The 24,106-nt window shown below is 42.6% G+C and overlaps 1 protein-coding gene across 1 annotated transcript in view; it reads left to right on the top strand.

The window, feature by feature from the left end:
* WDFY2 (WD repeat and FYVE domain containing 2) overlaps positions 1 to 24,106 on the top strand; it is a gene marked incomplete at both ends in the record, with an annotated part of 198,564 nt that overhangs the window by 152,507 nt on the left and 21,951 nt on the right. Inside the window, 2 exons of the mRNA XM_080690249.1 lie at positions 7,963 to 8,075; positions 20,403 to 20,529. Coding sequence (XP_080546375.1) covers positions 7,963 to 8,075; positions 20,403 to 20,529 — 240 coding nt within the window. The remainder of the gene's footprint in view (positions 1 to 7,962; positions 8,076 to 20,402; positions 20,530 to 24,106) is intronic.

Raw genomic sequence — 24,106 nt, 5'->3', positions numbered from 1 at the left:
TTTCATCTGCATATTTATAAAATACCTAGCCAACTGGGCATGGTGGCACATGCTTGTAATCATAGTACTTGGGAGGCTGAGACAGGAGGACCAAAAGTTTGAGGCCAATCTCAGCAATTCAGTGATTCTCTACATTATGAAGTGCATGTCAGTTTCTTTGCAGATGTATGGCAGTAGGTATCTTTGTGTGTATATATATATATGCTAATGTCACTCTTATTTTTCTTGCTGGAAGGGCAAGGTGAAGTAATTACGAATGACCTTAGCCAGGTGTGGTGGCACATGTTTGTAATCCCAGCATTGGGAGGCTGACACAGGAGGGTCGCAGGTTTGTGACCAGCCTCAGCTACTTAGTGAGGTCCTTTGCAACTTATTGAGACCTTGTTTCAAAATAAAGAATAAAACACCGGGCATGGCGGCGCACTCTTGTAATCCCCACATTTGGGAGATGGAGACAGGAGGATTGCGCAGGTTCGAAGCCAGCCGTGCTGGCTTAAGAGACCCTGTTTCCAAATTTAAAAAAATATTTAAAAAATAGGTCTGGTAGTGTAGCCAGGAGGTAGAAGGGCTTCCAGGAACCCCAGTACCACAGAAAGAAAGAAAGAAAGAAAGAAAGAAAGAAAGAAAGAAAGAAAGAAAGAAAGAAAGAAAGAAAGGAAGGAAGGAAGGAAGAAAGAAAGAAAGGGAAAGGAAAGAAAAGAAAAGAAAAGAAAGAAAAGAAAGAAAGAAAGAAAGAAATTGGGCTGGGGGTATAGCTCCAAGGTAGAATGCCCCTAGGTTCCATTCCTACTACTGCAAAAAAAAAAAAAAAAAAAATGAAAGAAAGAAAGAAAAGAAAAGAATTCAAGACAGGCATGGTGGCACATACCTTTAATCCCAGTATTTGGGAGGTTGAGACAGGAGGATCACAGGTTGAGGCCAGCCTCAGCAACTTAGTGAGTCCCTGTTTCAAAATAAAATGGGCTGGGAGTACAGATGGGAGATAGAATACTCCTGGGTTCAGTCCCTACCCATTACCAAAAAATAAAATACATGAATTTTCTTATTGACAGATTAATGATTTCTTAAGGTATTAGAGCTTGAAAGGCTCTCTCTCTCTCTCTCTCTCTCTCTCTCACACACACACACACACACACACACACACACACACACACACACACACAGTCTTAGTCTGAATTGCCTTAATGAATTATCATAAACTCAGTGGCTTCTAAACAGCATATATTTGATATATTTCCACAGTTCTAGAGGCCAGACACCTGAGATCAAGGTGCCAACAGATTCTGTGCCTAGCAAGGGTAGCTCCTTAGTTAATGGATGACTAGCTTCTCACTGTGTCCTCACGTAGTGAGGAGGGCAAGAGAGCACCTATTTATGAGGGCAGTAATCCTCTGGGCGCCTTCAGGACCTGATTACCTCCCAGAGGCCTCACCTCCTAACACCACCACATTGGGGATTTGGCTTCAGATTTCAGCATGAATTTGGGGTGTGGCATAAGCATTCGGTGCTAATCATTAGCAATGTATACATATATCAGATCATCTTATATACAATTTTTATTTGTCAATTAAGTTTTTTTTAAACTTCAATCTATAAGACTCTCACTTTCCACCCTACTCTTTTTTATATATACTCCCCCACCCCCAGGGTTGGGGATCAAAACTAGGGCCTTGCTCAAACTAGGTAAGCTCTCTGCCACTGAGCTAACTCTCCAAGCTCTGCACTCTCACTTTTCAGATAAGCCAGCTGAAGCCCAAGAAAAGGTTTCGAACTGTCTGTGAGTACTAGCCACCGAGCTAGTGAGTAGGAAAATAGCTTTCAGAACTGGGTCTCTGCCTTGGACTCCTGCCTCCCCCTCCCCACTGTGTTGTCCCTTTGAAAGCAGAAGTATTGGTAGTAAAATAATCTATTCCATACTGGCTCTATGTTAGTAACCAAACCTGGTGAGGCACCTTTCCTATATCTTCTGGATCATTTAGCCAAGCCAGAAGTGTGGAAAAAGCAGATCTTGCCCTCATGAAGTTAGTTTTTCCCTGCTTGAGGAATGAGTTCTGGGAGTCTGTTTGTCTTGGACCTTCCATGTCAATTCTTACCTGGATTTCCTTCATTTCTGCCCTGCTATCCAGGTCTACAAAAATTCCAAACTCTGAACCCACAGTGAGACAATTCCTGAATGGAAAAGCCCAAGCCAGGTGTATTGTCATAGGCTGCCTGTGATCCCAGTAATTAGGAGGCTGAAAGGAGTGTCACAGGTTCAAAGACAGCCTCAACAACGTAGCGAGACTCTCAGCAACCTCATGAGACCCTGTTCAAAAAAATAAAATAAAATAAGACTGGGAGTATAGCTTAGGGCTATAATGCCCCTGGGTTCAATCCTCAGCACCACACACAAAAAAGTAATCCCAGCATATTTTTGAGAGAAGAGAGTGGGATGGATGGTCCTGGGCCTCACAGACCTGCTCCTTTCTAACCCACCCCAAGAGCAGAAGCTGGGCGGGTGGGAAGGGCACACTTCCTTAGGTTGTGCAGGACACCCGGTCCTGAGAATTCTGACCTTCGCTTCTTGCCCTGTCTCAACATATTCCTAATAACTAATGTCCACAGCTTTGAACAGCAATGTCACACTTTTTGAAATTGCCATTCCTCACCCATAAACTAAGGAAATGCTAGATTTCGTACAGAACATGTTACCTAGGTTCCTGGAGTTCTTGGGTTCCTAGACCACTTAGCCACCCAGGGGACTGTGGAAATGTGTTAAGAGGCTTACTTAGCTGTCGCCATTATTTGTGTCTAAAAATGGCTTCATTATCCTGAGCAGAGGGGAAAGTATCAACAGGAAGACTCCTGCTGTTTTCTAACCTCTGCTCTTATGGGCTTTTTTTTTTTTTTAATTGGCAAAGGGAGAAGGAGGAAGAACTAATGAAGCAACATTAAATGTGCAGAATCATTTCATACCTCTCTTTATCTTCATAGTAGACAGGTAGTGTTATCAAGACAAGACCTCCACAGATGAATTAATTCTGTCCCATCTCTCCCTCGGTCATTTGTCCAGGTCAGCATGTGTACAGAATAAATCTGATTGAATACAGCCTTTTTTCCCCTCTTTTTTTTAGCCCTCATAGTAGAGAAGTAAATATGTAATGAAAATAATCAAAATTTAAGTAGAAATATGAAGGAAGATGAACAGAATAACTATTTCACAAATTGAAATATCAATTTCTGAATAACCCTAAATTGCTTGGTTATTTGGGCTACTGATCTAAAGCTTCAAATATCAAGTAATCCATAACAGTAATAACATGAACAACAATAATAACAACAATAATAATCATAATAAGGAAAGAGAAACGGAGTGAAAAAGGAAGATAATACCTTGTATCTGCAGTCCCTGAGGATTTATGAAGTGCTTTTACATATATTAGTTTGTCCACTAGCAATACAACAATGTACAGTAAGATGAAATAACCTTATTCTTTATTTTTACAATGTAGCAACCAGGGCTCACTGAGATTCAGAGACATTTAGGCTGAAAATGCCTTGCAGAAAGCCACATGGATGTTCCCTGGCAAAACCAGGATTAGAAGTATTAAAAATTTTTGGTTACTCCTCTACACGACTGGATACAGTAGAATAGGGCATTTTTCCAAAGGTTCCACAGCAGGTAGGCCATAGGAAATAGAAACAAATGTTTTTCTTCTCCACTCTTTTTGCTAGTCTTTAAATTTATAAATACTTAATCCAGCCTCACCTGTCAGTATCTTGATTTTTTTTAATCATATTTTGTATGTTTTTACAAAAAATAATTCAGAGACTCTTTATATTAGGATTTTTTCCATGTTGGAGATATTTCCAGAATGTCACCCTATATAGTCCAATATCTTCCCACCAAGTATAATCTCAGCTTTATTCCTGGGCAGGTAAAGACTTCTGAAAAGCTATTAAGATTATCTCAATTTCTTCATATCATACTTAATGTCAATCACTCTGTCATTTAATTCAATACTCTTCTAAATAGGTTTTGTTGGATTCATATTTTTTAGAGAATACTGTTACTTGCAGTTGTGAAGAATGTTTAGTATTAGTTTGAGTCTTTTTCATTTTTGTTTTTATAATTAAATTTAAAGTAATCTTTTTCTTTTACATTTTAATACTATCTTGCATATGTCTAATAACTAGTTAAAAAAATATAGCTTTTTGTAATGTTTTGTTTTCCACTTCATTTTAATGTTTTATTGTGAAAAAATGTTAATGCATGCACTGATTGGAGAGAATATTAGAAGGAATATTTGCTTCCCTTTTACCCATATCCACTGATGATTCTTGTAGGTGCACCTTGAAAATACATAAATCTTTCAGTAATTGCAGTGTTATTATCACACCTACAAATTTGTAATCACTGTTTGATATTATTGAAAATCGATTGTTTTCAGATTTCACTCACTGTTTTGGAAATGGCTTTTTGCAGTGGGTTTGTTTGAAATTGGATGTAGACAAGATCCACACACTGCACATAGTTCTCTTATCTTCTGAATGGTCCTTCTTCTAGGGCAGCGCCCTGCCCGCCCTCTTTAATGCCACTGCCTCCAAAGGTCCTAAATCTGTCCTACAGACAGTCCACATTCCAAACTGACCTCTCTGCTTGCCCATGATGTCACTTACATGTATTCCTACATCCCCTCTCCCATATCTCCTGTAAATTGACAGCTGTCTCCAAAATCTTGATTCCCCATAGACTAGACTCTTTGTAAGAACACTTAGTGACATTGCCGCGAGCTTTATGTTGCTTCCCATCGGGAGGCTCATGAGTGTGCTGTTACCCTTACAGTTACGCTCAGGTGGCAGGAGCCTTGCAGTGTGTCCCCCCTGCTGGCCTCTTTTAGTGGTTCCATCCACGGTGCACTTTGCCTGAATCGGCTCCTTCATTAGCATTGCAGACTGGCCATTTTCTAATATTATTATATTTTCCCATGCTTATTAGTTGGATTTCTTTATAAACTACAACTTTCTCTTATTGGCTAGGCCTATTTTGGTTGGCCTAATATACAATTATTAGAGAAAAAATAGGATAAGTTCTTAATTCTTTCCCCTTAATTGCTGTTTTTCAGATTTAGTGCCCTGTTTACCTCCAATGGGGATCTTTTTGAGCACTATTATAAACTCTTAGCTTTGCTTATGGTTTTTTAAATTACATATTCAGTATATTTTAATAAATTGCTTTTTATCCAGTACTGCTGATGGAACCCAGGGGCATTCTACCTCTGAGCTACACTGCAGCCCTATTTTTTATTCTTTACTTTGAAATAGGGTTTTACTGAGTTGTAAAGGGCCTCACTAAGTAGCTGAGGCTGGCCCCGAACCCGAATCCTCCTGTCTCAAGCCTCCCAAATGCTAGGATCAAAAGCATGTGCCACCACGCCCAGCTTTTTCAATAAATTGCTCTTTGTAATGTTCAAATTGCCCCATCTTTGGCCAATAGAACTATATCATATTGGCCCCAATGTCTCTTTTAATTTTACTTATTTTATTTATTTACCTAGTTAATAGTTCTGGGGATTAAACCCAGACGTGTTCTACCTCTGAGCCACACATCCAGCCCTATTTTTTTAATTTTGAAAAAGGATTTCACTGAGTTGCTGAGGGTCATGCTAAATTTCTGAGGCTGGCCTCAAACCTACAATCATCCTGTCTCAGCCTCCCAAATACAGGTATGTGCTGCCACACCCAGCTTAATTTTTAGTTTTAAAAGATATTCTTTAGAGCAGTTTTAGGTCCACAGCAAAAGTAAATAGAAAGTATGGATATTTCACAGAAGTCTCCACACATGTATAGCCTCTGCCATCACCAGCGTTCCCCAGCAGAGTGGTACATATGTTACAATGATGAGCCTACAGTGGGACATCATGGGCCAGCTTTGTAAGCAGACCTGCTGTGTTCACTCTTTATTTTACAAAGCCACCGTTTTAATTTCTCCTCAAACTAACCATTCATAGTTTCATCTTAATTTTACCCATTTCTTACTCAGTTTGTGGTCTTTTTCTTTTCATCACTGTCTTTTTATATTAGGGATTTGGACCCTTTGCAACAGAAATTGCAAATATTTTTTTCCAACTTGTCTTTTGGCTTATAGTATTCTTGTCTGTGTTTCTGAAGGATAGCTTTTTCCACTCCAGAGTTACAGAGAAACTCACTATCGAGAACTTACATAGTTTCATTTCCTACGTGTAGATCCCTAACTTGTAATGTACCCTTGTGTACAATGTAAAGTACAGGTTCCATTTTTACTAAATAGGTACATAGTTTGAGTGCACATTATTTTATTTTAATCCAGCTTTTCCTTACTGACTTGAAAAGCTACCTTTGTCAGACATATACTAGATTTTTTTATACTTTTGGGTCTAATTCAGGACTTTGTATCTGCCTCATTAGTGTGTTTGTCTTATCTATGCACCAATACTACATTTTTCACTAAAGGAGCTTCCCAGGCTGGATGTTTAGCTTTGCGGCCTCTGGAAGGAACTAGCACCACACTCTGGGCAGGAATCTGTACACTTAGTAGTTCAGAGATCCCCGGCACACTACAGACTGTGGCAAAAGGTGAATCTTTCACTTGTGCATATTGGATTCATAACAAATTTACCAATTAAGAATTCCAGATAAATGTTTCAGCCTTCCCCTGTAGATCATGAAAAAAGTGCTGTAGACAGCACCCTTATAAACTGCATATTACTACCAGAATAAAAAGTCCAAGAAGATGTTCAAGTTGGGGAAATGACAGAATAAGGATGCTTGAATTAGATAAAGCACATACCTTTCAAAGTGCCTAAGAATATTCCATCACTGATGCAGAACTGAAAATGGTTAACAGTTGATAAAAGCCACACCTGTGCTGGGCATGGTGTTCCATGCCTATAATCCCAGTACTCGGAAGGCTGATATAGGAGGATCAGTGTCTGAGCCCAGTCTCAGCAAATTAGTGAGGCCCTTAGCAACTTTTGAGACCCTGTTTCAAAATAAAGTAGGGCTGAGGGTTTAGCTCAGAGGTAAAACACTCTTGGGTTCAATCCCCAGAACCCTTAAAAAAAAAAAAAAAAGTCAAGCCTGTGAGATTGCCACCAGGACTTGCAACAGAGGAGCACATGTCTACTATGTGTCCAAAGAACGCTGGGAACTTAGCAGCACAGTGGCACAGAACACTGTGGGGCAGGAAGCAGTTAAGTCCTCTGCCACAGCAGGTTCAGATTAAAAATGCAAATCCCATGCTGGGCATGGTGGCACATGCTTGTGTCAAATGTGTGTGTCTCACTGCTGACTTGAGTCTCTACCTCTCTCAGCTCCAGCCCCATTTCTTTATTTCACTGCACTCGCCCTCTTCCTTGGTGTGAGTTCCAGTCCAGTGTCTCTCATTTCCCCAGTGTCTCAGCCCCTGCATCCCCTCAGCATTTGGGAAGCTGAGACAGGAGGTAGAATGCCCCTGGGTTCCATAAAAAAAAAAAAAGAAAGAAAGAAAATGCAAATCCTTTCCACGTAAGTATGTTTTTAAGCCCCCACAAAGGAGACTGTGTAACATGTTTAATATGTACAACTAACCACCTGGTCACCTACCATATTATTCTTATTTTAAATTGTTCCTGGCTCTTCTTGTTTATCTATTTTTCCATATGACTTTTAGAACGAACGTATCTAGCTATAGAAAATAGCATATTGATATTTTATTGAGATTATATTAAATGTATAAGTTAATGTAGTGAGAAGTAACACCTTTGTCATATTGAGTCTTTCTATTCAGTAATACAGTATGTCCTTCACTTTGTTAAGTCCCTTTTGTGTCTTCCAACACTCTCTTTAAGTTCTCTTGGCATGGAATTTTTACATTTCTTGTTAAATTTGTGCTTCTCCCTCTCCCCCACTCTAAGTCCCCATTCTTTCAATTTTGAAAAACAATCCTTAATGTTTACATGATAGATTCGATGTTGAAACCCGGCATGTGTTTATTGGTGACCACTCAGGCCAAGTAACAATCCTCAAACTGGAGCAAGAAAACTGCACCCTGGTCACAACTTTCAGAGGACACACAGGTAGGAGTCAAAGCAAAATTGTGATGCGCTGTCATCCCTTCCATGTTATGATGCTCAGATTGTAGTTTTTGAAAGTGGCAAAGTACAGCCTGTGCTTGTGCGGAGATGCATATGATATGCTTACTTGATTTCAGAATAGGTCTGTAAGAGATAATGTCAAAAATTGTCTCCATAATCCAAACAAAAGAGAAACCAGTCTACTTTGAAAATGTTGGTGATTTAGTTCTTTGTCAGCTTGCACTAAAGAAAGCCAGTGTTGGCATGAGATAATGGGACGTTGTTTGAGACTGTGTGGCAACTGCTCAAACCCCTGAAGACTGAAAGGACAGCTGCCTGGGACTGCCTGGGAGTGAGAAGATGGTATACAAGAAAGATTCTTACACCAAGAGAGATGAAAAGAAAAATAGGCCCATCATGGAGAGCTAAACTGCATACAGAGGAAGGGAAAGCTCATCTTTCCCTTCCTATGGGTTTATAAACCATGGTCCCCTTTATGCTACTGGTATGTTTAGGATCGTTTAAGCAAGGATTATATAGTTACTCTTAGCCTCTGAAAGACTTGAATAGATGATGATTAGTGTTTTGCTGGTATTTTTAACGTGGCATTGGCTGTAGAAAATGTTGACCCCAAGAAATGAGCCTGTTTTCATGGCCTTTAATGGGCTTTTATGTTTTTTGCAAACTGCCAACCCATGATTTCGTGCAAAACAGGGATAATACTCAGTTTGGATGTAGCAATCCAATCATAAGGGATTTCCTAAAGGGAAAAGATAGAGTGCTGGGCTAAGACACATACAGTTGAATCACATTGAAAAAGTTTCATAAAAAATCATCTTAATCGTGCCTTTGTGAAGAAGAATTTTGCATAGAAACATCCCCTGTGGATAGGACCCCATATTTCCTCACTGGGTGTCACTTTTTAGCTCTCTGCACCCTGGCCAAGCCTGTGCCTGGAGGGACCTAGAACCATCTCAATTTAGAAATCTCAAATGTGTGTGTCTCACTATTGACTCGAGTCTCCACCTCTCTCAGCTTCAGCCCCATTTCTTTATTTCACTGCACTCGCCTTCCTCCTTGGTGTGAGTTCCAGTCCAGTGTCTCTCATTTCCCCAGTGTCTCAGCCCCTGCATCTCCTCCTTCCCAGTGGGGCACCACTTCAGTCACATGCTTCCTGGCATTCTGGGCTCTGATTGAGAAGATTCTCCTTGGGAGCCTGTTGTTCACACTGACTGGCCACCTTCTCCTTGCAGTCAGCTGGTGGCCTGCAAGTCGCACTTCTGTGAGACTCAGATCATCACTACCATGGCAAGGTCATGATTTCCCAGCCAGACTCAAAGCTGCCTCATAATTCCTCTGCCTGTGGTCAGTACACCCCTGCTGCCGATCCCTTCCCCACCACCCCTGCTCCCTCCTACAGAAGCTAGCAGACTGTTTTGCTGGGGATGGAGCTTATGTCCCACCATTGAGCTACATCCCCAGCCCCAGATAGAAACTTTATTTCTTGCCCATTCTGTATCTCCCATATCCCAACAGACTTTTCCTGTACTCCCTCCTTCTCAGTTCAAGGACCTGCCTTCCTCTGCTTTCTCCCAGGCTTCTCAGGATCTCCATACCAAAATAGACTCTCTTTGTCTCACAACTGACTAGTTTACTCTTCAGTTTATTAACATGCTTAAGTTTCCTGCCTCCTTGTAAAGAAAACAAACCCAAATACTCTCTCCTATGTCCTCCTGCGGTACCAATTTTCATCTTAATTCTCTTAACAGTGTTGCTTCTTTTTAATTGTGGTAATATATATACATAACCATTTTAACAATTTAAAACTTTTCCTATTCAGTGGCATGAAGTACATTCCCACCACAGAACATTTTTCTCTTGCCAAACTACAACTCTGCCCTTGGACAGCAGCCCACCCTGCCCCAGCCCTGGCAGCTACCTTCTACTTTCCATCGCCATGAATCTGACCACTCCAGGTCTCTCGCATCCGTGGAGTGATGCAGTACTTGTCCATTTGCAACTAGTTTACTTCAGGCAGCATTATGTCTTCAAGGTTCAGGCAGATGAAGCACACACTAATGTGTCTTAGAAGAATGATTCTCCTTGCTGCTCCAAAGTCCTTCCACGTGCCTCCCAGCCCCTGCAGTCTGGCTTGTCTCTTACACCACTCGAGCCTCTCCTGAGGTGACCAGTGACCCACTGGGACATGTTCTAGGCCTTGTCATATGTAACCTTTCCGCAGCATTTTGCCCTGTGGCCCTTCTTGCTGTCATCGTCCTCCATTTGCTTCTGTGAGGTGTCCTCTCCCTGTTTTTCTGCTCTCGGTTCATTGTGAGAATCCCAAGACCTGCCCTGGGTCTTCTCTTGACACTCCATGCTTCCCCTTGTTGATCTCAGCCACTACCTCGTCATAGAAATGAAAGGCACAGTCATTGTCCTCAGTTCCTCCCAGCTCAGCGAGAGACATGAGCTAAAAAAGGCAGGGAAGCGAGCCCCAGCCCTTCCTAGAGCACAGGACGGGCAACTTCCATGGAAGGAGAGGGAGGTGGTGGGGCAGTCTTTTGTATGTGAGTGTATGGACCAGGGCCATTTGTCCTATTACTTTCTCTTACAGCTCAGAAGGCCACGTGGGTTAATGGTGGGACTGGCTTGTCATGCCCAGAGGCTAGAGCATAACATGTTCTAATCTATAGGGCCTTAGGAAACTAGTTTTAGGCTTACACTCCCTCTTCTGGTTTTCTTTCCAGAGCTAAAGTCCAAGTATCATGGTTCCTAAACAAATTAGAATATATTTATACCAAGAAGCCATTCACTGGGTTGAGTGAAACAGAAACAGAAAAAGCCTTTTTTTTTTCTTTTTTTTTTGCGGGTCTGGAGATAGAACCCGGGAGCATTTGACCTCCAAGCTATCCCCCCTGCCCTAGTTTTTTTATTCTAATTTGAAACTGGGTCTCACTAAGTTTCAGAGGGCCTCACTAAGTGGCTGAGGCTGTCCATGAACTGTGATCCTCCGGTCTCAGCCTCCCAAATGCTGGGATTACAAGCGTGCGCCACTATGCCCGGCTCAGAAAAAGCCTTATATTGGCCACTAGAAATAAATAGCATCAATAAAAGCTTTTTAAATTTTATTTCTAAGATTTTTTCTAATCTGCATGGACATATTAGAAACAAGAGGGCTTGAATGTAAATCTGCAAAACATACTAATTAGTGAAAAATTAAACACAGCTTTGTTATTAGCTGTTAAGAGAGTTATTGAAGGAAACAATGTAACTATAATAAAAATAAGCCAAGAAAGTTCATTGTAAATATGCACACTCTGGTAATTAAATGAAGAGTGTCCTGTACATAGATCTGCTTTACAGCAAGTATAAGCCACTAGCCAGGACTGCCCTGAAACCAAGCCCTGGGCTCGCTCTCTGTGGTGGGGGCTTGTGTATGTAAACAAACAAATAAACAGCCCTTGCCCTTACTCAGCTCCCAGTCCAGCATGGAGCACACACAGTAGACCAATAATGCTAGCTCATCAAGGCACATGCAGTAAGCCAGTGCTGGGAATCTCTGATGCCACTTATAGCCTGCTTGGAAGCAAATAAAAGAGGCCACTCTCCTGCAGTCAGAGGGAGTATTCCCAAGGAAGTGAGGGACTTTGTTTGTTTGTTTGTTTGTGGGACTGGGGATTGAACCCAGGGGCATGCTGTCTTGCAACTACATTCCAACTTCCCTCCCCAGCCCCATTTTATTTTTATTTCAAAACAGTCTTAGCCAGTCATGGTGGTACACACTTGTAATCCTAGCATTCAGGAGGCTGAGATTGGAGGATCCCAGTCTCAAAATAAAGAATAAAAAATAGGGCTGGGGGTGTAGCTCGAAGGTAGAATGCCCTGGGTTCCACCCCTAGTGCTGAAAAAAAAAAAAAAAAAAAGAAAGAAAAAAGAAACAGGGTCTTGCTGGATTCAAGGGAGCCTCACTACTTGTTGAAGCGGTCCTCCAACCTGCAATCCTTGGATCTCAGCCTTCCAAATACTGGGGTTACAAGTGTGGGCCACCACGCCCAGCTAGAAGTGGTCATTAAATAGCATCTTAAGGAGAAAGAAGGCTAGCCTAGAGGTAGAGCTTATATAACTTTCCACAAACCTCATCATTTCAACGAAGAACAAAACGTAGTGACCAAGAGGTGAGATATTTAATTCAGGAGGCTCCACGGTCTAAGCACTGAGTTAGGCTCTCCTTGAGCCACACATTAGCCTGTCCACCATACCCTCCCATGTGTGACGTCCCTCCTTGGCTGGCTCTAACATTCATATTTATGAGATACTTTTTTTGTGATACTGGGGGTGGAACCCAGGGGCATTCTACCTCCAAACAACACCCCCAGCCCTATTTTTTATCCTTTATTTTGAAACAAGGTCTCACTAAGTTGCAGAACCGCAACCTCCTGTCTCAGCCTCCCAAGTGGGATTATAAGCATGTGCCACCATGCCTGGCTTATGAGACACATTTTAAATTACAAAGTTTTATTTTATAAACATTTTCATGATTTTTTATTATTTTGCCATTTCAACCATTTTAAGTGTGCAGTTCTGTGACAGTAAGTATACTAATAATGTTGTGTAGCCATCACCACTGTCATTTTCAGAACTTTTCTACCATCCCAAATCGAAGTTCTGTAGCCATTAAAGAGTAGCTAATAGCCTTTAAAGAATGTTTAATTTACAAGCTACGCTATAGGTTATATCTGGGAGGTCAAAGGCAAGGAGAGCATAAAATGAAACAGCGAGAGGGAACAAAGAGATGAATTGATTTGAAGTGAAGTAGAATGAAATGGAAGATGATATTTATCATTTAAAACATAGTCAGAAAGCCGGGCGTGGTGGTGCATGTTTGTAATCCCCGCTCTTGGGAGGCGGAGACAGGAGAAGGGCGCAGGTTCGAAGCCAGCCTCGCTGGCTTAAGAGACCGTTTCCAAATAAAATAAAAAATAAGTCTGGGAGTGTAGCCCAGAGGTAGAAGGGTTTCCAGGAACCCCAGTACCACAAAAAAAAAATAGAGCCAGGTGTGGGGCGAGGCCTGTTATCTCAGTACCTCGGAAGCCGAGACCAGAGGATTACAGATTGGAGGCTAACCACAGCAACTTAGTGAGACCTCATTTCAAAATAAAAAGAGCTGGGGGTGTGGCTCAGAGGTAAAATGTCCCTGTAGCTGAGCCCCCAGTACCAAACAAGACATTGTAAACACTAGAAAACCATCACCATTGTAGCCCTGGCCTGCCCTCTGTTTGGGTCAGGGTGAGAGGTGCACTGGCCCTGCACTGCTTGGAATGCAGGCTTCAGAGCTGCTGCTCCTCAGGAGAGGTGCAGGGGAAGTTCCCACCAAGGGCCAGACTGTTCCCGCCAGCGCACTCCCTCCCTGCTTTCCCCTGCTCCTCTGTGACTTGCACCTGGCCAATAATCCCCACCCCAGGGTCTCCTTCCTGTGTTCCCACTCCTCTCTGCATCTAATAGAGTGAGTCCATTGAGTAGGCACTTATTATTGAGTACCTCCAGTATACCAGGCTGTGACCTGCACTCAGATACAAAGATACAGAACCTAAAGTCTCCTGTGGGGACAGATTTATAATCCAACAAAATTCAAGTGCTGGGCGTGGTGACGCACACTTGTAATCCCAGCATTTGGGAGGCTGAAACAGGAGGATCGCTGTTCGCAGACAGCCTCAACTACTTAGTGAGGCCCTCTGCAACTCAGTGAGACCCTGTTTCAAATAAAGAATAAAAAATAGGGCTGGCGGTATAGCTCAGAGGTAGAATGCCCCTGGGTTCCATCCCCAGTACCGCAAAAAGAAAAAAAAAATTCAGTATGGTAGAGACATGCTCAGAGGCTGGAGCCTCACCTAAACTGGGGTGCTAGGGAAGCCACACCTTAAAGATAGGGAAGAAGTTCCTTGGATGGTCAGGGTAGGACAGGCACCCCAAGCAGAGGGAGGAGCCACATGTCCCAGAGTAAATGGCTCCAGCAAACACACTGTGCACAATCTTCTTGCTCTTGAAATAATCCTGTCATTCTGGCATCATACGTTTGTATTGGTGGAAGGGTCAGCATCTTCACATTCTGGCATCATACATTTGTAGTGGTGGAAGGGTCCGCATCTTCACACGGCCCACACAGTGCCTGCTACGAGGAAGATGCTCAGCACTTGTTGAACTGACTCAAGGTGGATACTGTAATTTACGATCCGTAAGCCAGCTCTCAGTCAGCCTGGTTGTTAGGACATTTATATCTGGCACGGGAGCCCAGAGTTATTTGCTTCCCTGTTCTATCCTTTCCTTTTCTATGTCTTCTTCCATCTTTCTCACTCTGAGTCCTGGGAGAGTATGATTAATATATCCTGACTTGTGCTAACTGCTGTATTGATTTTCTCTTCCTAACACTCTGTGTTACTGGGAATTCCCTTCCCCATCTCTGGCTCTTACAGGCTGATGTAATGGGGCAGAGCTGGCCATTGGTCTGATTTGTACAACTTCACTTGATTTCATGATGGCTGGGATAACAACCCTGATTTGATGATTACACAGTATATACCTGTATCAAAATACCACATTGAACTATAAATATGTACAATTACTTTGTGTCCAAAATAAGGATAAAAAATCTAATTGAATATTTTAAAACTCCATAGCTTGATTTTTTTTTTTTTTTTTTTTTTGGTGGTACTGGGATTCCTGGAAGCCCTTCTACCTCCGGGCTACACTCCCCACTCCCAGACCTATTTTTTCTTTATACTTTTTTATTTGGAAACAGGGTCTCTTAAGCCAGCATAGCTGGCATCAAACCTGCATGATTCTCCTGTCTCTGCCTCCCAAGCACAGGGATTACAAGCATACACCACCATGCCCAGCCTCATAGTTTGATATTATTATTAGGAATATCAAAGGGACAAGCTGGCCACTACCTTACAGCTCATTCCATAGTGTATACTCTCAGCGATTGTGTACATGATGTCTCCTGCACTGTAGTCATAGCTGACACTTTTTAAGTGGTTCCCATGGCTGGATACTAGTCTGGGACTTAACTCATTCATTTAATCTCAACAAGACTCTGTGTGAGGTACCATTATCTTCCCTGTTTTCCACATGAGATTTCTGGGACAAAGTGGCCTTAAATCACCTACCCAAGATGAGATACCCAGTAAAAGTAGAGCTGGAGGTGGGCACCTGTAATTCCAGTACTTGGGAGGCTGAGACAGGAGGATCACAGGTTTGAGGATGGCCTCAGCAAGTAGTGAGACTTTTATCAACCCAACAAGACCCTGTTTCAAAATAAAAATAAAATGGGGCTGGGAGTGTAGCTCAGAAGTAGATGCCCCCTGAGTCAAGCCCCCTGATTAAAAAAAAAAAAGTAGAGTTTGGATTTTACTCTAGAATCTGATCTCAGATCGTATGCATTTAAAATAAACTGTTAGAAACAGATCTTAGGGAAGCCTTCCTCCAGAAAAAAAAAAAAAAAAAACACACAACCACTCATGAAATCAAAATAATTGTGTGCACAGTTTACTTCTGTACACACTGGGCAGGCAGTCCACTTGGACTTTTATCCCCTAACACTTAGGCCACTGCACCATCCCCCATTGGCTCGAATGAGACTTCACAGTTTAATCTGGTTGGCTATTTGTTCCGGGGCAGATTTTACAAATGTAGAAACATGAAATCAGTCCATCTAGGAGTGGAACACAGAGAAAACACATGTGCAAAAGTTACAAAATGGATGCCTAGTCTATAATTACAAAGTGGGAGCCTGCCAGATTCTATGCGATCTTATAACTCTGATAGAAAAGATTGCTTTCTTTTCTTACAGTACCATACCCAAACTTCCACTCCACCATAAAAATCCCCACCCCTTGACCCACAGAGAAAGGCAGAGAGCCTGCGTCTCAGAGTATGACATTCGGAGATGCGAGGTGTCTTAGGGTGGTGTTAAGGTATTGATTTCCTGGCACAGTGTAAGCCTTATTTAAGCATTTCCATACTGATTCTGACAGGATGAGAGCCCCTCTAATTAAGTCTTTAATTGAGTCACTTAAGCCTTTCTAGACATTCTTTCTACCAGTGCCACCATTATTTAAATCTAACCTTAGCTTTAAAGAATCCAAGCTATTTTACTTGCCTATTAGGGGAAATAAAATTTGTCACCTTTTTCTGCTCTGTCCCACTAACCATAGTAGTGAGACAGAGATTTTCCTAGAGTTGAGCTTTTGCTGACCTAAAAGCAGATGAAGGCATCACGCGGGCAATACTGGTGGGCCAGGAACAATGCCCGAGGCTTGTTTCATCTGCTGGGAACAAGGCCGGCACATTTGTTCACCTTCTTACTCTTCCATCCAGTCATCTGGCCATGCTTACTGAATGCCTACCGTGCCAGGCAGAATTCTAGGTGCTGGGGAATACTGTGGCGAACAAGCCACAGCTCTGGGCCTCCTAGAACCTGTAACTTATTAGAGTAGTAGACAGTCAGTGAGCCAGTTTGGGGGAAAAACAGTAAGGAGGAGCATGGTGGGCGTAGTGAAGGACGGTGTCTCCACGGAGGTGGCATTTAAGCAAGAACGTGCGGAAGTGGAGAATAAAAAGGACTCTTGTCTTTTCACCCATCTGCTCCATCCATCACTCATTCCGCTGGCAGTACAAGGGCCCGTCAGCACCAGCACCATGCTTGGCCACTACATGAGTGGATGGTGGTGGAAGGGGGCGAGAGCTGGCTAACCACAGGTGCACTATGAAGCAAGTGCTCCTCACGTGGACAAGTGTGCACACGAGCAAACGGAGGCAGCGAGGAAGCTCAGTCCAGAAGAGTGGGTTCGGTGGGGGTTTGTTTGTTTTTGTTTTTGTTTCATGTGTATGTGCTGGGGATTGAACTCAGGGGCATTCTGCCTCCAAGTTACAGTCCCAGTCCTATTTTATTTTTATTGTTTGAAACAGGGTCTTGCTAGGTTGGTTAAAGTCTCAATACTTGCTGAGGCTGTCCTGGAACCTGTGATCCTCCTGTCTCAGCTTCCCAAGTACTTAGATTAGAGGTGTGTGCCACCATGCCCAGCTTTTTCTGATCTTTAAAAAAAGAATCTTTTGAGACAATTAATGAGAAACTTCCCTAAGAACATTAACAGTGTAGCACTTCACTAGAACACCTTAATCTAATTTTTTTTTTTTTTTTTGGTGGTACTGGGGTTCCTGGAAGCCCTTCTACCTCCGGGCTACACTCTCAGACCTATTTTTACATTTTTATTTGGAAACAGGGTCTCCTAAGCCAGCGTGCGCGGCTGGCTTCGAACCTGCGCGATCCTCCTGTCTCTGCCTCCCAAGTGCGGGGATTACAAGCGTGCGCCACCACGCCCAGCCTTAATCTAAATTTGTTAAATGTCTGAGTCCAAAATATAAGAAGCTGTTTTATGTTCCTCTTAGAACATAATATTTTTCAGTAATGTAAAAAGTGAGTATTTCTGACATAAGTTTTTTGTAAGCTCTGAGCTCATCTTGTGTGGAAAAATCTATTGCTGTTCTCCAAGGGGATTACTATAGAAGAAAATAATACTGCTGTGTAGCCATACCATTAGAGGAGTCCTGTTAATAAACACCTATACGACACACAGGAATTTACTAAAGTGATCCTGTGATTACTCTAATCCTCACCACAGCCTTACAAATAGGTGGTGGTTAGTTTGATATTATTATTAACAGTACTAGTTGTAGTGTTGGTAGTAGTACCATCATCCCCATTTTATATTTGAGGACACTGACACTTAAGAATGTAAACAATGTGCAAAGAATCTCTAAATGCAAATTTCCAAAGAGGAAAAAAAAGTTAAATTCTGACATCATGGCCTAATTACATCTGATGTACAAGATTAAAAAATCTATAGTAGAAATTTCTCAAAAGAGGAGATAACCAACAGATATATAAAAAATAATGCTCAGCATTACTAATTGTCAGGGAAGTGCAAGTCAGAAGCACAATGAGGTGTTGCCTGAGTCCAGCTAGAATGGCATCATCCAGAAGGCGAACGCTAACAGTTGTTGGTGAGAATGCAGAGAAAAGGGAACCTTGCACACTGTGGTGGGAATAGAAATTCAGTACAGCCACTATGGACAACAGTATGGAGATGCCTCGGAAAGTTAAAGATAGAGCCACCAAGCCGGGCATGGCGGCACACATCTGTAATCCCAGTACTTGGGAGGCAGAGACCTGAGGATCACAGGACTCGAGCAGAGTAAGGTTCTCAGCAACTTTGCCAGACCCTATTTCAAATTAAAAAATAAAAATAGAAAGGGCTGGGGTATAGCTCACAGGTAGAATGCCCCTGGGTTCGATCCCTAGTAACACACACACATACACACACACACAACCATCCTTTGACCCAAAAGTCCCGTTACTGGCTGTAATCCAAAGGACATAAAGTCAGTATGTTGGAGACATACCTGCACTCTCATGTTTATTACAGCACTGTTCACAGTGGCTAGGAAAAGGAAACACTCTTAAGTGCCCATCATCTGATGAATAAGGAAAGAAAATGTGTACATATACAAAATGCAATACAATTCCAGTTCTGTCCTAAAAAAGGATGAAATTTGTCAGCCATAGGATGATCTGGAGGACATTATTAACTGAAATAAGCCAGATCCAGAAAGTACCACATTATCTCACTCATGTGAAATCTCATAGAAGCAGTGAATAGGATAGTGGCCATGAAAGACAGGTGGATAGGAGAGAGGATGAGAGAGGTCTGTCAGCAGGTACAGAGTTACAATTAGAAAGGCAGAATAAGTTCTGGTATTCTGTTGCTCAGTTGGGTGAGTATAACAATACAATATTATAAAACCTAAAACAGCTAGAAAAGAGTATTTTCTAATGTTCCCACTGCTAAGAAATGATAAATCTTTAGAAAGATGGAAATGCTACATTCCCTGATTTGATCATTGCCCATATATACTTGTATCAAAATACCAAATTGTGCCAGGCATGATGGCGCACACTTGTAATCCCTGCGCTTGGGAGGCGGAGACAGGAGGATCGCGCAGGTTTGAAGTCAGCCTCACTGGTTTAAGAGACCCTGTTTCCAAATAAAAAGAATATAAAATAGGTCTGGGAGTGTAGCCCGAAGGTAGAAGGGCTTCCAGGAACCTCAGTACCACCAAATACATACATACATACATATGTATGTATACACACACACACAAACACACATCAGATTGTACTCTCTACAATTATTTTGTGTCAAAAAGAATACAAGGCTGGGCATGGTGGTGCACTCTTGTAATCCCAGCATTTGGGAGGCAGAGACCGGATCATGGTTCGTGGACAGCCTCAGTTACTTAGTGAGGCCCTTCACAACTCACTCACTTCGCAACAGTGAGACCCTGTTTCAGAAATAAAGAGACTAAAAATTAGGGCTGGAGTGTAGCTCAGAGGTTCAATGCCCCTGGGTTCCACCCCAGTACTGCAAAAAAAAAAGTTACAAATCTAATTGAGCATTTGTAAATTCCATTTACTTTTCATCTCATGTTTTCAGGGAGGAGGTAGGCAACAGTTAAGAAAATATGGTTAGTATTTCCAAGTAGTACAATATTTCCTGTTCTTCTTAGAATCCTGTCTAATTTTTGAGGGTCAATTAATTATATTTTTCATTTCCCTTTGGTCTTTATAGGAATTGATTTGATAACACATGAAGTTTGGTGGGGGAAATGCTTAAAGAGTGGGACTTTTACCAGTTTTCTTTTGGGGGTCTTACTCGTGTTCTTTCAAGAAACATTATTGAGCTGGGTGTGGTGATGCACGTTTGTAATCTCAGCATTTGGGAGGCTGAAACCGGAGGATGATGGTTCACAGACAGCCTCAGCTACTTAGCGAGGCCCTTTGCAACTCACTGAGACCCTGTTTCAAATTTTTTTTAAAAAAATTAAAAAAAAATAGGGCTGGGGCCAGGTGTGGTGGCGCATGCTTGTAATCCCTGCGCTTGGGAGGCAGAGACAGGAGGATCACGCAGGTTCGAAGCCAGCCATGCTGGCTTAAGAGACCCTGTTTCCAAATAAAAAGTATAGAAAAGGTTTGGGAGTGTAGCCCAGAGGTAGAAGGGCTTCCAGGAACGCCAGTACCACCAAAAAAAAAAAAAAAAAATAGGGCTGGGGATGTATCTCGGAGGTACAATGCCCCTGGGTTCCATCCCTAGTACCGCAAAAACATTACTGTGTGCCAGAAACTGCACTGAGTCCTAACTTCCTTGCATTCCCATTTTGTGGGTGAGCAACATTGTTGCCCTGCAACTCATGCTCTGCTGTGTGTCCTCTCAGGTGGGGTGACCGCACTGTGTTGGGACCCTGTCCAGCGTGTGCTGTTCTCGGGCAGTTCAGATCACTCTGTCATCATGTGGGACATCGGTGGGAGGAAAGGAACGGCCATCGAGCTCCAAGGACACAAGTAAGGCACTGGTGCTTTTGTACAATCTCTGGGAAAGATTCCAGGCTGAAAGGGAAGACAAAAGAGCACTGTCCAGTTTCTATGCAGGGCTTCTGTGTGAGAAGGAACATGGTGCCGGGTATGGTGGTGCATGCCTGTAATTCCAGTACTCGGAAGGCTGAGACTAGGGATTACGTGTTTAAGGCTAGCCTCAGCAACTTAGCAGTACCCTGACTCAAAATAAGAACTAAAATAGGCTGGGAATGTAGCTTGGGGAGGGGGAGTAACATGGCAGGAACACAGTGATAACCACCATAATTATGTCTGTATAAAAGTATATCTATATATTTACACCTCATTTTATGCCACAGAGGATTTAAGAGTGCTTACAAAAGCCATAAAACAAAATAATGGCAATGAACAAATTAAAGGTAAAAATTAGAACCAGGGAGAATATAATAGCAAAACTATGAGAATGAAAGAAAAAAAGAGCTTAAAAATACAAGCCAGGAAGGCCCACAACATTTATTTCCATAATTGAGTTCAAATGGCTTGAAGCTCCCTGGCAGATTGAAGAAGAGATAATATCCTTACACGGTACATTTTGTACTTCACTAAATATTTATTGAATACTTGCCTTGATTCTTATCAGGCTGCCCTTCCTTACAGGCTGGGTCTGGGGGGCTGAGAGCAGAGCAGAGAAAGCCTTGTGTTTCCTCGGAGCTCTTCTCAAACTTTGCTTTGCATAAAGAATCACTGAGGCACTTGTTAGGAAGTAGATTCCAGGCCAAGATTCTGGTTGCTGGTCTGGAGCTGTGGGAACCTGTGTTGTGACAAGCAGCCCAGACAGCTCTCTGCTGGCGACCCCCAGACCACGCTCAGGGAGCTGCCCCTACTTCTCAAAGCCTGTTCTTTGCAGAAAAGGTTGTTAGACCTGTTTATAGCTCCAGAGCTAATGTGATTTGTGTTCTACCTGTGACATTTCCAAAATGATATTAAGATTGACTCTGGCTGGGCCTGAGGGCACATGCCTGCAATCCCAATACTTCAAAGGCTAAAACAGGAGGATCACAGGTTCCAGGCACAGAGTAACTTTACTGACACGCTATTTAAAAAGAAATAATAAAAAGGACTGCAGGTGTAGCTCAGTGACAAAATGCCCTTGGGTTCAATCCCTAGACCCAAAAAAGAAAAAAAAGTGACCCTAGATAACCATTAACAAATGTCAGTAATGTTTCCAACTTGATTTAAGCAAATTAACTTGTCCTATAAATCTGCCTAGAAACATGAGTTTTCAAAATATTTTTCTAAGTAAAAGCTACAGTTTGGGACTGTTGGATAACAATTAACTAAGTTTTAGAGGGCCCATACACAAATAATTACTTTAGTTTTAGAGCTTAGTATAGAAGAAGTAGCTGTTCAGCCATTCTCTCTCTTGTTAGAGAGCACACCAGTTGTCTGGGGGCTCTCCTGGCGTGCGGGGCTCCTCAGGCCTCCTCAGCTCATTAAAAGAATCATTCCCTTATGTTTATCTCCATGACAAGGGGACATGCATACAGGTCATGTAGAAGGAATTCACATCATCCATGTAAAGTAGAGAAAATAGAGAAAAAGAGAAGCCAAAACTCAGATCTGTTAATGAACACTTGGTTATTATCTCATCTCCAAATAATTCCTGCCAACTCATCCTCTCAGAGAAATAAAATGCAGAATTTGAATGAGATCAGTGACATCTGTTGGACTCGGTCAGTTTAGCTCCTGGCCAGTTTTATTTTTACACAATGGCTAATAAAGACCTCAAGCAATCTTACACGATTTCATCCACAAGATGGTAAACTACAGCGCTGCTCAGTAGCAGCGTTGTGTGTAAAAGGCCTTTGACCTACATGTAAAATGCAGGTCTGGGAAATTTACACCTCCAGTTTATTTAGAAAGAAAAATCGTCAGGTTTGGATATAGTGTCTCAACCTAGAAAAACAACCCTGTACAGAAAGGTTCTCCAGTTTCCAAGATGCAAGATGCACAAATTTGTCCTTTTAGAAAATGAATTGGATGTCAGTCATGGTGGCGCACACTTGTAATCCCCGCGCTTGGGAGGCTGAGACAGGGGGATCGCACGGGTTTGAAGCCAGCCTCAGCTACTTAGTGAGGCTTTCACCAACTTAGTGAGACCCTGTTTCCAAAAATAGTATAAAATAGGTCTGGGAGTATAGCCCAGAGGTAGAAAGCCCCTGGGTTCCACCCCCAGTACTGTTGGGGTACCAAAGATGTTGGGGTGAGTTCTCAGCTCAGGAACTTGGGGTCTGCAGGGTCCCTGCTAACGTGACAGAAAAGAATTTCAGCACGCGCCAGTTAGAGACATAGACAGAGGTTTATTGGGAAAAGGGAGGAAATACACATTCAAGAGAGAATGCGGGCCCCTCAAGATGAGGAAGGCATTTTGGGGAGTTCAGGGTTCTCTTCTTATAGGGGACTTTCGTGAGGGGTGGGCTAGAGAAGGTATGTGAGGATGAGCTCAGTCCAGTAGTCCCAAGGCGGATTATGGTGGGCGGGTGGTCTGGTCAGCCTTAGGGTGGATGAGCTCAGTCCAGGAGTCCCAAGGCGCTTCCTGATGGTCTGGTGTCTGGTCAGCTTTAGGGTGGATGATCTTGGGTTGATTGGGGTCCTCATTAGTTGATTGTCAGATAAGCTGGGATATCCTAAATTATAGGTTTTCTCGGAAATATTGTTAACTCTAGGATCTACAGGTTTCCCAGGAATTTATGGTAGAGTCAGATCTGGGAAAGAGAACTGGTTTGTGAACTAGAGAGGCAGAAGCACTTCAGCTCCAGGTTCTTATATCAAAGTTATATTTTTACTTTTCCTTCCTGTCTCCTTTCTACCTACTTATTCCTTCTATTCTACAACAGTACCACCAAAAAGAAAAGAAAAAAGAAAATGAATTGGACCCTGCTTGGAGTCCATGTGGATGGGATGATGTCCTTAGACCTCACACTGGGAACCAAGCAGACTATAGGAATCTGAGCCACTGCACAGAACTGGCTATAAGCAACAAGAATAGCAGCAGGCCTTTGCCTGGGGTCTTATTTAATTGAAGCTTAGTAATAAATAAGCTCCCTGAGGGCTCCTGGTCAGCAGGTCTGAACCTGAGGGGGGCTTCCCTGGTGCCAGGGAGCGAGGAGAGGTGAGCTTTCTCAGATCACTCTCTGGGGCTCTGTTAGAATGGGTCTGACTGCCCGATGGAGTTTGGGCGGCCACTAGGCTTCTGCAAGTAGCAAGTGGGATTCACAGGAGGTAGAAAGAAGGAACAAAGAGTACTGGGCAGGAAAGAGAAGTCTTAGGACCTCTTTCACAGCAGCCATTCCTTCACCCTGGAAATGGGCTGTAAGAGTAGCTTTCAATGATTTTTTTTTTTTTTTTTTTTTTTTTTTTGCGGCTCCTGGGATGGAACCCAGAGGCATTCCACCTCCGAGCTACACCCCCTGCCCAATTTTTTATTCTTTATTTTGAAACAGGGTCTCACTGAGTCACAGAGGGCCTCACTAAGTAGCTGAGGCTGTCTGCGAACCGCGATCCTTGGGTCTCAGCCTCCCAAATG

Source organism: Muscardinus avellanarius (assembly GCF_963383645.1).
Source record: "Muscardinus avellanarius genome assembly, chromosome: 2".
In the NCBI taxonomy this organism is placed as follows: Eukaryota; Metazoa; Chordata; class Mammalia; order Rodentia; family Gliridae; genus Muscardinus; species Muscardinus avellanarius.
The sequence above is the reverse complement of the archived record's forward strand: the minus strand, read 5'-3'. Positions and strand labels throughout refer to the sequence as shown.